Source organism: Gobio gobio (genome assembly GCF_949357685.1).
Source record: "Gobio gobio genome assembly, chromosome: 1".
Lineage (NCBI taxonomy): Eukaryota > Metazoa > Chordata > Actinopteri > Cypriniformes > Gobionidae > Gobio > Gobio gobio.
This window is the reverse complement of record NC_137097.1, coordinates 45,002,477-45,018,635: the sequence shown is the minus strand read 5'-3', so window position 1 is coordinate 45,018,635 and position 16,159 is coordinate 45,002,477. Positions and strand designations below refer to the sequence as shown.

General features: G+C 43.1%; 1 protein-coding gene across 1 annotated transcript; it reads right to left on the bottom strand.

The window, feature by feature from the left end:
- Positions 1–15,696, bottom strand: LOC307122532 (lens fiber major intrinsic protein-like; the record flags this gene model as incomplete). The annotated part of the gene is made up of 4 exons (XM_079810561.1): positions 1–171; positions 344–424; positions 14,047–14,208; positions 15,316–15,696. The coding sequence occupies 4 exons, from the start codon at positions 15,694–15,696 to the stop codon at positions 1–3; spliced, it is 795 nt and encodes a 264-aa protein (XP_079666687.1).
- Positions 15,697–16,159: the final 463 nt, after the last annotated feature.

Sequence of the window (16,159 nt, the reverse complement as noted above, 5' to 3'; positions counted from 1 at the left end):
CTATGCTTCCATATTGTTTTCAGTTCCTCTGAGCTGCTTTGAAAGATCTTTCAGTAGCACCTCCTTACATTCTGTCACCCAGTCGCCAAGGCAGCTCCAACGAGGATGGAGCAGCAGATCATGCAGTAACCAGGCAAGGAGAGAGCCAGCACAAGGCCCCACCCAATACACCTGCACAAGGCAAGGTGAGACATGAGCATATTACTTAATTTTTGTATAAAGATGCGCTAACCATTTTGTTTGTTGATACAAAATAAATACTTTTCCACATATTTATAAAATAATTTTAGTGTATCTATCTATGAATTTTTTTTTTTCCATCACAAAAGATGTGTTTACTTACCCAGTGATTGTGGAAGTTCATAGTCAGCACAGCTGGACCAAATGACCTGGCAGGATTCATTCCACAGCCTGTGAAGCCGATCTGCGGACCAAATAAACAGAACAATAGGGCTGGGTTTCGATTCAAATTTCAAGAATCGATTCGATTCCGATTCTCAAGATCTTGAATCGATTATCATTATTCGATTCGATTCGATCCGATCCGATCCGATCTTCGAGATTTAAATAAGTGTTTTTTAAGAAAGCATTTTTTTTCCAGCTGTTACCTGAATTACAGGACTGTAGTTATGCAACATATTGATACTATTATTATAGACATTCAACTGCAAATTAATGGAGTATTGATGGTTGCAAAAAACAATCCCCCTTCCAGAGTGTTGATACAACTGCTTTCACAAACTTGCACTGGTGTAGATGACAGAGGACGCAGAGGTATATCAGCAGCAGTAGACCAATTATTTAGACGCGAACCTGATGTATTATTAAAAATGACTTTAAGAATTGACATTAAGATCGCAAAGTTAAAGGAGGCGCTAAGCGTCACCGTAAAGTTTTGCGCAATAACATCCAGGGAATCACCAAACCCGCCATCCGTCGTCTGGCTCGCAGCGGCGGTGTCAAGCGCATCTCCGGTCTGATCTACGAGGAGACCCGCGGAGTGTTGAAGGTGTTCCTGGAGAACGTGATCCGCGATGCCGTGACCTACACCGAGCACGCCAAGAGAAAGACCGTCACCGTCATGGATGTTGTGTACGTGCTGAAGCGGCAGGGACGCACCCTGTACGGCTTCGGAGGATAAACGCCTGAAATCAAGAGAAACCACAATCTGCCAGATCGCAGCTTTTAGCGTTTCTGGAGTTTTCAAAGATGCCATGTTCGTTGTTTTAATGTCCTTCCACCTCGCGCGAATGCGTGAATTCAGTGACGCGGCAAATTAAATTGTAAGCCTATTATTAAATCGATCCTCTGAGTTACGGATCGATCTTTAGAAATTAATATGAAAATCGATTCAGAATTGGTGAATCGATTTTTTCAACACAGCCCTACAGAACAACTATGGGTCTTCTGCCAAATTCAAACTTCTTTCCTAATCTCTCCCTATTTATTTGGGGCAAACAAACAGTTAATTTGCGTGTCAGGAAAAATGATAATAAAATAATGCAGCAAATGTTTGCCAGCTATTTTCCCCTGTTTATTGACTTGAATTACATGCCATTTCAGTCAGAGAAAATTTGACTAATATTAATAGGACATAACTGTGTCACAGTATGGTGGCTGTAGTAAGCGCACGATTACAAAGGAGATCACACAAAGAGTCAACAAGGAACACGCAGGAGAATCAAAGGAAATAAAGCTCAGGAAACAACCACGTCTAACATAGACGAGACCGAACACGGAACAGAAAGAATTCAGGGCTTAAATACACAGGGAGGGTGATTTGGAGCTGGAAGGGACCAGCAGAGAGACAGAAAACTTGGAGCTGGGCGGGACAAGCGGGGAACGGGAGAATCAGGGAAATATGTGGGGGTGTGGGCGGGGCTCAATGCCCTTGTACTCCACAAGCAGTCCCATGGCGATGCACAATGTTGCCAGCTCACGCACCTGGTCAGACTCTTTGTGGGGATCGAGCTCCAGGGTGATGGTTTGCTCAGTCCTCTTGTCTGGCTCTGTCATCGCGGCATTGTGGCTTGGGCTCTTTGCTGTGGTGGGCTCTGGTGTTCAGTCTGTGCGAGGCGTGGGAGGTGGCTGGCTGGGCTCTGGGTCTGGAGCGGGGCTGGTTACCTCCTCCTTGGCTGGGAAGATGGGGACACACAGACCCACAGCACCCACTCCACAAATTTGGTGAAATATCCTTGAGGACCAAATCCAGGCAGGCATGCATTTGTGCGTTCATTCTAGCTGGTCCTAAAGAAAAATGTTCCTAGTGTGGTCCTTGAGAGATTGCTGTTCCTGCTCCATACAGAGCAGCAGGACAGCTGATACGTCCATCCTTTAATACAACTCGTTATGACGGTTTGGTCCTCTGTCACAGTTTGTTGGCTGTAGTAAGTGTGTCGTGTTTTCACTGTCGGGCCCAAAGCAAGGGCCAGGCGCGTTTCCACTGTCACTTCCGGGGTTTGATTGGGCCTCATCGGGGCTTCCTTTGGGCCAATGGCCTGGGGTTTTTGACCTGCCGAATACCTTGGTCCAAAGCAGGACAACTGGGGCTTGATGAGTGGTCATGAAAAAAAGTTTACCTGAGTCAGGAGAGGGTCAACACCGCTGCTCATTTCCCATGTTATCATACCAGGCTAAAAGCTAAAGTACACGGGTGTACACGGTGCGATTTTTGCTTTCGTACGAGCTTGCAGGCGTTTTTTTTCTCTCTGGAGAAATCGCCGTGGACATTGTGGATGCGCGTTAGTGATGGGACGAAATATCGTTTGACAAAATATCGCGATACAAAACGTGACGAAACGCATCGAGGTCGAAAAAAATGGATCGCGAAATAAAGATAGATGGCACTGCTGCATGATTTGCGTAGTATATAAATAATTTAGTGTATTATATGTGTGTGTATGTATATGGGGCAGACATACAGTCTATGGTGGCAGGCTGGCAGCACCATCTGCTGATCAAGCAGGGTAAAAAAAATAAAATAAAAAAAAAAATTATATCCGGGGAACGGTGCGGTACGTTGTCACGTCAAGACAGCGCATGTTGCAACAACAACACTGCAGCGAGCTAACAAATATTAGCATTAGCACCAACTGCCTTGCCCCCAAACAGCCGACCATGGAGTCAAATGAGGTCAAAATTGAGGACGCTCCGCCTGGATACAAGTCATATGTCTGGCAGTATTTTTGCTCTCATTAAAAAAGACAAAGACGGCAATAGAGTAACTGACAAGACTAAGAATGTGTGTAAGCTATGCCATGCTGTCATTCCGTACACCACATCCAACACATCAAACATGAACCACCACCTTCAACGTCACCATAAAAATGTGAAGACGGCCCCGGAGAAAACGAGCCTACCGAAGGGACAGCTGACCATGAAACAAGCGCTGACACCAACTCTACCTCCGTCAAGTCCGCGTGCAAAACAGATAACCAGGCTCATTGGCGAATTCATAGCAGACTATATGGCTCCATTTAACATGGTAGAGAACAGAAAATTCATCCAAATGTTCAATGTGCTGGAGCCCAAGTTTAAGATGCCATGTCGAGGACATTTTGCAGAGAAGGTAATCCCGGGAAATTTACAATGAAACCAAACAAAGGGTGAAAGAGTATATAAAAAATGCAGACTGTGTCGCCCTGACCACCGACAGCTGGACCTCGCGTGCAACACAGAGTTATATAACCATCACGGCAGAAGTAATCAATGAGAAATGGGAGAGAAAAAGCTTTGTGTTGCAAACTCGTGAGCTAAGTAAAAGTCATACTGGTGTTAACATAGCTCACGTGTTGAGAAATGCACTGAGTGAGTGGGAGCTAACGAGGCCACAAACAACCATTGCTTGTGTCACAGACAACGCGAGCAACATGGACATTGCTGTGAGAGAGAGCGGTCTCCACCCTCACATCAAGTGCTTAGCGCATGTTGTGAATCTGGCCAGTAAGCGAGGCTTGGCTGTATCCCGCGTCGCGCGCCTTCTTGGTCGTGTGCAAAGAATTACTACATTCTTTCATAAATTGTTAAATAAGTTGTTGTTATACAGTAATATTTTCTTCTTTTTTTTTCTTTTTTGATATCGTATCGTATCGTGACGTATCGTATCGTAACCCTGGCATATTGAGGTGCATCGTATCGTGAGTTTAAGTGTATCGTCCCATCCCTAATGCGCGTATGGTCGTGGCTCGCAGTGTGTGAGAGGAATTACGAGACGAGCTGAGCACGTTACGAGCACCTCTCGAATTCACGATAATTTTCAAACATGTTTAAAAAATTTGGGGAGTTGGCACGATTTTCACCAGTGTATAGGCTGTCTCCTATTACCAAATCATACACAAACACGTCACATATGCTAAATCGATTAGTATTATTAGGCTATAGCTCTGTGGCTGCAACCATACAACATGCGTACACACACACACACACACACACACACACACACACACACACACACACACACACACACACACACACACACACACACACACACACACACACACACACACACACACACACACACACACACACACACACACACACACACACACACACACACATGTTTGTTTTTGTGAAATGTGAGGACATTCCATAGGCGTAATGGTTTTTATACCGTACAAACCGTATTTTCTATCCCCTTACACTGCCCCTGCCCCTAAACCTAACCCTCACAGGAGACTGTGCAGTTCACTTTCTGTGAAAAAAAACTTGTTCTGTGTGATTTATAAGCATTTTGAAAAGTGAGGACATGGGGAACGTCCTCATATTTCACCCTCTTTTTGTAATACCTATGTCATACCCATGTCATTATACACATTTGTGTCCTGATATTTCACAAAAACATGCCCATACACACACACACACACACACACACACACACACACACACACACACACACACACACACACACACACACACACACACACACACACACACACACACACACACACACACACACACACACACACACACACACACACACACACACACACACACACACACACACACACACACACACACGTGCACTCACTCATGCACACTTTCTCTCTCTCTCTCTCTCTCTCTCTCTCTCATGTTTGTTTCTGTTGAAAGGAATGACTTCTGTTCCCTACTTTTCAACAAATCATTTGCACACAAATACTTTTTTTTTCTATCCGAAGCTATAGCAGAAACATTGAAAGCTCCAGTCTCTGTGTTTAGCGTGAAAGCTCTTGTGATTGCCGCCGGCTCGCCGTGCAATACAGTCGTGCCATGTACCAGCTGCTTTGATGCGATTATCAAGTTAACTGACTCATAGCATGTGCAATATCTCACGACCTCCCGAGTGTCCGAATTAGCACAGTGTATGCCCACCTTAACTTCAACATTTAAGACATTTTAAAACATTTTCACCTCAAAACTCACTTTCTGACACCAGCGAGTGTTTGAAATAAATTCCTTGCTCTCTAAAGGGGATTCTGATCACTGTATGAGGCAGAAATATATTTGCGATGCTAAAGGCTACTTTGCTAACCATCGTGATAATAAATACACATATGTTTATGGAAAATACCACAGACTGCTTGAAGAACGTAGACACATCATTTACGATTATAATCATGCATTTATTTGATTTCATGTTTTATCTGTCTCTTCCTATATGCCTTGTTGATACCGGACTTATGTATCCGCATATGTCATAAAAAAAAAAACATGCATTCCGGTTAACTCGTATATAGGGCTGTAGCGATACACTAATCTCACGATACGATATGATACACGATATTCAGCTCACGATACGATATATATCACGATATTCAGCCAATGATACAATTCGATAAACTTACATCATTTTCTGAAAGATTTAAAGGGGACAGAGTGATTTTGGTGACATCTTTTGAGTGTTTAATTTACTTGGATTGAATTAACTGAACTGAAAACTAAAAATATCAATTAAACAATATATGTCTCTGACTGGACAGAGAGTCTACACAGCTTGCAAATGCTGGACAAAATGAATCAAAGATGTGTTGATAAAATTAGTTCCATTTATTGAAACAGTGCAAACTGTAGCTTACAAGCCTTTGAAAAGTAAATAAAGTGCAGAATTGCAATTAACAATGGAGTTTTAAAAATTGCAGCAAGTGGCATGTTCTGAACAGTTTCTTTGACAGCTTTTTTAGCTTGACACTGACACTTGGTGGTATTTCCAGAGTATTTCCCGTTTGTGTCACACAGCTTGCAAACTGCGATGCTTTTGTCGAAGTCAAGGGTCTCCAACCTTTTTTCATTTGAGAGCTACTTTTTAAAAATGAAAGTCACAGAGCTACTCATGTTATATAATACTTAAAACTCTTAAATAATGCATCATAATTCTCATATTAACAACTATCCAAACTGTTTTACACCTGGAAGAGTATAGTAGTAGTTCCAGTAGTCGGTACAATACCATTTAAAAAAAAAAAAATCGATTTATGATGATAATCATAAGTAAAAAATACATAAACATGTAAAGGCTATATGCTGTTTAAAAGTAATTCAAGTATTCAAGTATTCAAGTATTCAAGAGTTTTATTTGTCACATACACAGTTATATACACAATATACAACTGGCAGTGAAATGTAAACAGGTCCGCTCCATGGACAGTGCAAATAACAGTTACAAGAAATTAAATAGAAATAGAATAAAGTTAGAATAAAAAGTATTAACATAAGTAGAATTATAAATAAATCAAGTAAAAGATAAAAATAGGAAATAAGATAAAAAAAAAAATATAAAAAAAAAAAAAAAAAAAAAAAAAAATATATATATATAAAAAATATGTGGATGATAAGTGAGATAAACTGTAGACTTAAAAATAAGTGGTTAACATAAAATATATAATATGTATATATAAAGAAGTATAATGTGCAAGGTTTATTACAGGTTGTTACGCAGTAACAATAGGGACGTAAAGTAAAGTGCAGTGCAATTGCAGTATGTGGATGTTAATGTTGAAAGACCGTATGTTTATGCGTGTGCGGGGGTGAAGTGAGTCACGTGACTGAGTTCAGGAGTCTGATGGCCTGGGGGAAGAAACTCCTCCTGAGTCTTTCAGTCTTTGCCATCAGACTACGGAAGCGCTTACCAGATGGCAGCAGGGTGAAGTGAGAGTTTGCAGGGTGATTAATGTCTCTGATGATTTTAGTAGCTCTACCTCTGCAGCGTTTGGTGAAGATGTCCTGCAGAGACGGGAGAGCTGAGCCTGAGATGCGCTCGGATAAGCGCACCACTCTTTGCAGGGCTTTGCAGTCGTGACTGGTGCTGTTCCCGTACCACGCTGTGATGCACTGAGTCAGGACACTTTCTATCGCCCCTCGATAGAAAGTTTTCAGGATGGCTGGTGAAACCCTGAATTTCCTCAGCTGGCGCAGGTGGTACAGTCTTTGCCTGGCTTTTTTCACCTGTGTCTGGATGTGTGTAGTCCAGGTCAGATCCTCGGAGATGTTCACACCCAGGTATTTGAAGCTGCTCACTCTCTCTACCGGTGTCCCGCTGATCATGAGAGGGGAGTATGACCGATGCTGTCTCTTCCTGAAGTCCACAATCAGTTCTTTGGTCTTGTTAACATTCAGAGAGAGACAGTTGTCCTGGCACCATGATGTCAGTTGCTCCACTTCGTCCAAGTATGCCGTCTCATTGTTGTTGGAGATGAGACCCAGGACAACAGTATCATCAGCAAACTTGATGATCGAGGTGGAGCTGTGTGTGGACAAACAGTCATGGGTGTAGAGAGAGTAGAGCAGGGGACTCAGCACACAGCCCTGTGGAGCTCCAACACTCAGGGTGATGGAGGTGGAGGTGAACTGGCCTACTCTCACCGCCTGGGGTCTGCCAGTGAGGAAATCTTCAATCCAGAGGCAGAGAGAAGAATTCAGGCCTAGATCCAGGAGTTTGTGTGTTAGCTTAATGGGAACTATGGTGTTAAAGGCTGAGCTATAGTCAATAAATAGCAGCCTGACATAGTTCCCACTTTTGCTGTCGATGTGAGTGAGGCAGGAGTGAAGGACGTGAGAAATGGCATCTTCAGTCGATCTATTGGGACGATAGGCAAACTGAAGAGGGTCCAAAGTGTCAGGAATGGAGGAGCAAATGTTGTTTTTAATGAGTCTCTCAAAGACCTTCATGACTAAAGATGTGAGAGCCACTGGACGATAGTCATTTAGGCAAGAGGGTTTACTGATCTTAGGTACAGGGATGATGGAGGATCGTTTGAAGGAGGTGGGGACAACAGATGTAGCAAGGGACTCGTTGAATATGGATGTAAAGAGCCCTGCGAGCTGATCAGCACAGGACCGCAGAACACGACCTGAAATACCATCCGGCCCAGCAGCTTTCCTGACATCCACACGTTTGAGTGCCCTCCGAACCTCGTCCTCCGAGACAGAGATCACGTGACCGTTGCTGCTCTGAGGGACTCTCTCTGACGCGTCACTCGCCGGAGTCGCGCTGCCGCGATTACCATCAAAGCGAGCGTAGAAAGAGTTTAACTCGTTCACCAGTAACGGATCAGCTCTCACCTCTGCAGAGGATTTAGTTCCAAAAGCACAGATGGTTCTCAGTCCCTGCCACATCCGCCGGGAGTCGTTGAGTTGGAAATGAGATTCCACTCGGTCTTTATAGCGGAGTTTTGCGGCTTTAACGGCGCGCCGGAGAGCGTAACATGAAGCTTTGTACTCCCTCATATCCCCCGTTAGGAGACCGGCATTGTAAGCGGTGGTGCGCGAGTTTACTGCAGTGCGAATTGAACTGTCCACCCACGGTTTCTGATTAGGGAAGGACGTTATAGTTAATGTTTGTGTGGCTTGCTCTGTCAGTGTGTTAATAAAGCAGAGCGCCACTTCTGTGAACTCGCTGACGTCTTCAGAACTCGCGCGGAACATGTCCCAGTCGACGTCATCAATAATTATTATAATATAATATATAATATATATTTATATATATTATATATATTTATAATATAAAAAAAAATATATATATAATATATAATATAATATAATATAATTATTATAATAATAATAATAATAATAATAACTTTAATTTATATAGCGCCTTTCACAAGACCCAAGGACGCTTAACAAATAGCAAGGGAAGGGGTGGACAAGGGGGGGGGGGGGGTAGGGTTAAGGATAAGAAGGAGAGAAACCAGAGCATCTATGGCCCATAGGCCTCAGTGAAGAGGTGTGTTTTAAGCTGGTTTTTAAAGGTTGCTAAAGATGTTGCAGAGCGAATGGCATGAGGAAGCTTGTTCCAGAGTGATGGTGCACCCACACAGAAAGCTCTATCGCCAAATGTCCGTAGCCTGGACTTAGGGACAGCGAGCAGGTCCTTGTCTGAGGACCGCAGGGACCGAGCTTGACAGTACGGATGGAGTAGATCCGTCAGATACTGAGGTGCAAGTCCATGTAGAGATTTGTACGTCAGAAGTAAGAATTTATATTTGATCCGTGATTTAACTGGCAGCCAATGAAGCTTCTTTAGGATTGGACTAATGTGAGAACCGAGTTTTGTGTAGGTTAGCATCCTAGCCGCAGAGTTCTGTACATACTGGAGTCTGTCGGTAGCTTTGCTGGGCAGACCAAACAGGATACCATTACAGTAATCGAGTCTGGAGGTGATGAAGGAGTGGATAAGGGTCTCAGCTACAGAGTCGGAGAGGCATGGTCGGAGTCTAGAGATGTTCTTGAGATGGTAAAACGCCGTTTTAGTAGTGTGTTTAATGTGTTGCTGGAAGGAGAGAGTAGGGTCCATAATGACGCCCAGATTGCGTACTTGAGGAGATGCTGATATTGAGCAGCCATCCACATCCAGTACGAAGTCATCAACTTTTTTAAGAAGTGACTGAGGAGCAAACACTATGAGTTCTGTTTTATCTTTGTTGAGTTTAAGAAGGTTACTGACCAGCCATAGCTTTATGTCCTTCAGGCAGTTGATGAGTGTCAGTGGTGGAAGAGGTGTGGAAGGCTTAGTACTGATGTAGAGCTGGGTATCATCAGCGTAGCAGTGGAAATGTAATCCATGTTTCCGGATAATCATCCCAAGAGGCAACAAATAGATATTGAACAGTAGAGGGCCAAGTACCGATCCTTGTGGCACACCATGTAAAACTGGCGCCAATTCAGAGCAAATATCCTTAAGGGTGATGTATTGTTGCCTGTTGGTGAGATAGGATTTAAACCAGGAATATACAGTACCAGTGACGCCAATGAGATTTGAGAGGCGAGTGAGCAGAATCGTGTGGGATACCGTATCGAAGGCAGCTGAGAGGTCAAGAAGTATTAAGATGCTGACATGCCCAGAATCTGCTGCCATGAGAAGATCATTTGTGATTTTGATTAGGGCCGTTTCAGTACTGTGCTGTGTCCTGAACCCTGATTGAAATGGCTCATAGAGGTTGTGCTGTAGCATATGATGGTTAAGTTGGGCAGCCACAGCCCTTTCCAATAGCTTGCAGATGAAAGGTAAGTTGGAGATCGGGCGGTAGTGACTTGGATCATCGTGGTTTAAGCCAGGCTTTTTAAGTGTAGGGATCACCGCAGCAATTTTAAAGCTGGTGGGGACCACCCCGGAAGACAACGAGGTATTGATGATGTTGACAAGGGTGGGACCCAGAGTTGGAAGACATGCCTTAACCAGTGCAGTCGGCATTGGATCCTGTTTGCAGGTCGTAGCCTTTGCCTTTGACACTAGCTCCCAAACTTGAGCTGTGTTGAGCATGTGGAAAGAGGAAAGATAGTCTTCCGGCGTGAAGACTGTTGTGAAATTTGTGTCAAGCAGCAGTAGGGTCGTTGGATGAGAGGTGCTTGGCTGCTGTAGTTGCTGGTGGATAGATTCAACCTTTTCCTGGAAGTAATCCTGGAATCTGGAGCATAGGCCAAGAACGTCAAGTGGCAAAGGGTTGTCAGGTGGGCGGAGTAGGCGGTTGATAGTGGAAAAAAGCTGTTTCGGTTGATGTTGTTGGTTACCAATAAGTGTTGAATAATAGTTATTTTTGGACTTGGACAGAGCATCTTTGTAGCTCTTAACATGGTCGTTGTAGGCTTCCCGGTGAACAGTAAGGCCAGTTTTTTTATAATACCTCTCCAGCCTCCGTCCTGTGGCCTTCATGAGGCGGAGTTCAGCAGTATACCAAGGAGCAGGACAGGAGAAGGAGACAGATCGAGTTATGAGGGGAGCAACAGAGTCCAGACTACGCAACAAGGCCCGGTTATAGTCATTAACCAAGTCATCGACTATACGATTTGGAGGATAGCTGATCAGATGGCCTTCTAGAGTGTTTGACAAGTTTTGTATGGATACTTGTTTAATGTTACGATATGCAATGATCCTTTTCTCACACTTCCTATGTGTGTTCTGCACAGTAACAGAGAACGTAACTGCAAGGTGATCAGAAACAGCCAGGTCAATAGTTTGTAGATTGGTTGGGGTAATACCTGAGGAGCATACCAGGTCCAGTGTATGACCTTTAACATGTGTGGGGCCATTGACATTTTGTGTAAAATTAAAGCAGTCCAATAATGACAAGAAGTCAGTAGCATAAACAGTACTGGTGTCAACATGAATGTTGAAGTCACCAAGTAGGATAGTAGCTGGAGAGGTTGGGCAGATCAGAGCAAGAAGGTCAGAGAGCTCAGCCAGGAAGCTAGCAGATGCCTTAGGCGGGCGATAGATAAGGACCACTTGTAGCTGCTGAGGCCCAGACAGAGCAAGGTGAATGCACTCAAAAGAAGTGGCATGTACTGGAAGTTCTTTTATTTTGAAATCTGCATTATGTATGACAGCCAGTCCCCCACCACGTCCAGAACTACGAGGTCTTTGAATGTATCTATAGCGTTGGGGGGTAGCTTGGTTAAGTGCAAGAAAGTCCATTTGGTTCTGCCAGGTCTCAGTTAGACACAGAAAATCCAGTTTCCTGTCAATTATAATGTCATGAATGAGTGGTGCTTTATTATTTAGTGAGCGAGTGTTCAGAAGCATAAATGAGACAGACTTCAGAACAGAAGTATTGGAATGAGAGATGACATCATCAACAGCCCGTTCTATGGGCCGCAGGTTGAAAAAGTGTGGGCGCGGCTCGTTCTGATGACGTCGTCGCTGAGCAGTGAGAGACCGAAGAACAGGAATAGCCTGGAATGTGTCCATGTAAACAAACTTATGCCGCGCAGCCCTGTGCACATAGCGGGGGCGACGTAAGAGATGGAGAGATTTAATCACCTCAAAGTCAACGGCACTCGGTACGATGTGAGAGTTGAGATTTTTGAGTTCCATAATGCAGTATCTGAGGAAAGCCATGATGCCCGAGGAGACCGCTAGCAAGCCGCTAGCGTTAGTTTACAAGCCGCAGAACAACCACCAGAGAGAAACACGTCCGAACTTCAACAGAGAATTGAGGGGGGTTGAGCCATATCCAGAGGTAAAATACTGCTAATGTCAGAGGAGAATGACTGCAGTTAGCAGTTTAGGAATTTATAAAGTAGCCTGTCCAATGTAGCAGCAGTTGGTTTGACTGCAAGTAGCAGTTTAGGAATTTATAAAGTAGCCTGTCCAATGTAGCAGCCTGTCCAATGTTTGTTGGTTTGTTGTTGGTTTGTTTATTCGAGAGCATGAGAAGCGGCGACATACACGCCAGCGTCCTCTCAGTGTCTCAGTCAGATCCCTTGTCCCCCTTGTTATAAAAGTAAACATTGTTTATAAATGAAAGATCAAGTGAAAAATAAGAAACCATTAATAATTATATAATTAGTATTATTTATTTCATAATTATTATTACATAGAGACGTAGCTAAATTTACTGTAGGCTACAATCTGTAGTCAATTTCTTCACGTTAAACCGAACTTTAATTTTGACGGGTTGCCGTGAATACCTTTGAGTGTCTGTGTTCATGATATGACAGTGGGTGTGCGTCTCAATCAGCTCCCTAGTTCAGTCAGGGCACTGATCAGGGAGTCAGCCCATTGACTTATGTCCTGATCAGTGCCCTGACTGAGCTGATTGAGACGCACCCAGTTTTCTCAAATGATACGGTAAATTCTCATGAAGTGACGGTTAATGCGTTCGTGTCGGCAGAGACTACACACGGCAGTGACTACAAGAGCGAGTGCGCGCGGCGCCTGTCATCCACACAGACGCAGAACATGCAGGAGTAATATTTAAATAGTATTTTGCAGTTTATTATTTACAGACACTAGTATATATTCGGCTTCAGTCTGGAGCCCTGCGCTTAAATTATCACGGAAGTGACTGAACGCAGCTGCTATGGTGAGCTATTTTTAGACAAGACCCGCGGGCAACTCATTTAGTCCTTGCGGGCGACTCATGTTGTTGACCCCTGAGTCTAAGTCGTCGCTTTCCTTCTTCTTTTTAAACCCAAAGTGCTCCCACACATCTGCTTTTAAGCATGAAGGTGCTGGATTTATATTCGCCGCCATTTTCTTGAATCTCCTCGCTATGACTCTGTAAACAAGAAGAGGTAGACGTCGGCGTCTGTGTAAAGTTAGTAGTACGGGTAACTTGCTCTACAGCGATACTAGCGGCTGGCTGACCAAATCGCTCTTCCTGCAACGCGAATGGGGGTAAACACGGGGATTTGAATGGGACTTATGTATTGATACTCGCGGCTTAAAAATCGATACTTTCTTGGGGAAAAAAAAAATAATTTATATCGCAGAATCGATAAAATTGCTCAGCCTTACTCGTATAACAGTTCAACGTATTCAGTTGAGGGTAATCAGCTGAACAGATATAAGTGTGTGGAAGTAATTATCAAGCAAGGAAACTAGGGTACACAGGCATGTAAAACAGGGACAGAACACAGTGAAAACTAAACCACAACTGAACATATATACGGTACAAACAAAATATACACTAAATTTAAAGGATAATAAATTATTTAAAGAATTATGACCTAAGCTTAAACTCTTGTGCACCACTGGGCATTCAGTTCACCTGAATGTTTGTATCATGAATGTAAGCTTCAGTTTTATTCAAAACTTTAAATAAGGTCTGTAGAATTCTCATCTGCCATGCTTACCGCCATGAGATGACCAAGGGTGACCGACAGGCCAGTGACTGCAGGGGCCACAGTGTAAAATGCTGATTTGGGATGAGTGGCAGCCTGGACACACAGCACTAGCTGGAATGTAACAGCCATCTCCACTAACAGAGCCTGATACAGATATACCCCTGGGGCCACCTGAAGGAGGGTAAGTGGAGTTTTATCTGTTATGGTTATTTATCTGTTATCTCCTTTACTCATTCACTCCAATTACTTGGCAAACTATAAACTCTCTCTCTGTCCCTCTATCCATCTGTCCCCATGCTTTTCCCTCATTTTCTCTGACACACACAGACCATATTCCCATCAAACATTCTTTTTTTCTTGCTTGTTCTTGTTTTGATAATTCTTTTTACCATATTTTTTTCTCCTCAGTGATTTACAGACCTGTCTTTCTATTATGATATGTCTGTATTTCTGTTTACTATTACACACTTTTTGCAGAATGCAGAATTTTTTTTTAGTGTTCCACTTTTTAATAGGTGCGCTCACTGAGATGTAATTTCATGCTGAACAGGAATAATACAGAATATAATATGGTTTCTTACATTTCTATACTATACTATCCAATTTCTACATTAGGTATTTTGTTAAATAACAATCATCAACGGTTAATCGAAATTAAAAGCAGAATTAGCTAATTAGAGAATTAATTAGAGAATTAGAGAATTAGAGAATTAAATTAGATAGTGGAATAAATGAGAATGGCTTAATAGCTTGGCAATTACCCAGAGTTAACATAATAATGGTGAATAAAAGCCCTAATTTTATCGAGTTTGCACATTAACTATAGACACAGAAATGTTTCAGATAAATACAAATGATCTCTTTGAGATTTTCACAGGTCTCCAAAGAAATCAAACGGCAATTCATTAAACTACATTTAATTTAGATTCTGACAATATTGAATACAGAGATGAGAAGATCCAAAACACAGAGATAAGATGATCTACAAAAATATCAGAAGATGCAGAACAAAGACATCAGAAAAAATATTTTTAAGTCAGGAGATCCAGAAAAGACATCAGAGGATACAGAAATCAGAAAATCTAGAACAAAGACATCAGAAATGACAGAAATCTGACAATCCAGAATGCAGATCTAGGAAGATAAAGAAATCAGACGATCCAGAACAAAGACATCAGAAGATACAGAAACAAGAACATCCAGAACACAGAGAATAAAATTAGAGAATCTTATAGACCTATAACCTAAACGAAACCTGTAGGATCAGAAACATCTCACCTCATTAATCCCCAGGTTGCTCCTTAGGGCAATCGGTGTGATGCCTAACAGCAAAGCATAGGCGCTAAGGGCACCAAGCAGCTGGGCTCCCACTAACAGGACCGCCCGCCAGGGACTCACCCTTAAGCCTGCGACCAATGCCAGGGTAACTACTGGGTTGAGGTGAACCTCACCGAAGCAGACACAGGCCAGGGCTAGCGATACTCCGAAGGCCAAAGAAACATGCAGTGGGTCGGTTGAGCATGCCGGAGAAGAGTTCAGGGTCGGAAGGGGTTCATCTGTAATGGAGTCCCAGGACAGAGGCCATGTATGCGGCCACAGCACGACAGAAGAGAGGCTGATGAAGAGGAAAAAAATGGTTCCCAAAAACTCACAGAACATGTCACGTAAAAACAAGCCAGACCATACATCCCTCAGGATCAAACTGAACATGGATAAGGGTTTCATGGTGCTTCTTTTTCTTGTCTTCTACAACTCTGATCAGTTTGTACTGCACCTCGTAAGCTCTCCAATAGCAATTAATTTTGAATTTGCAGATCTGATTCTAAATCAGACCTTGAAGAGACATCAACATGACGAGAAGGATCTATTCAAATTGCTCAAATTCACACCCACGTCGTTCTTATATTCGGCATTCAGCATGGGACCCTGTGACGTCTTCAGTTGGATCTCTCAGATTTCACTCTGTCTTCTTTTGTCCACTGGCCTGATCTTTCCTGAACACTAGTAGAATAGGCTTGCAATTTCATCAGGTGCTAAGTGAAGAACCAGATACTGCTTTCGGACTCTCTCCGTATGCTAAATGTTTCCTTTCGAGCACAATTGGATTTTCTTATCAAAAACC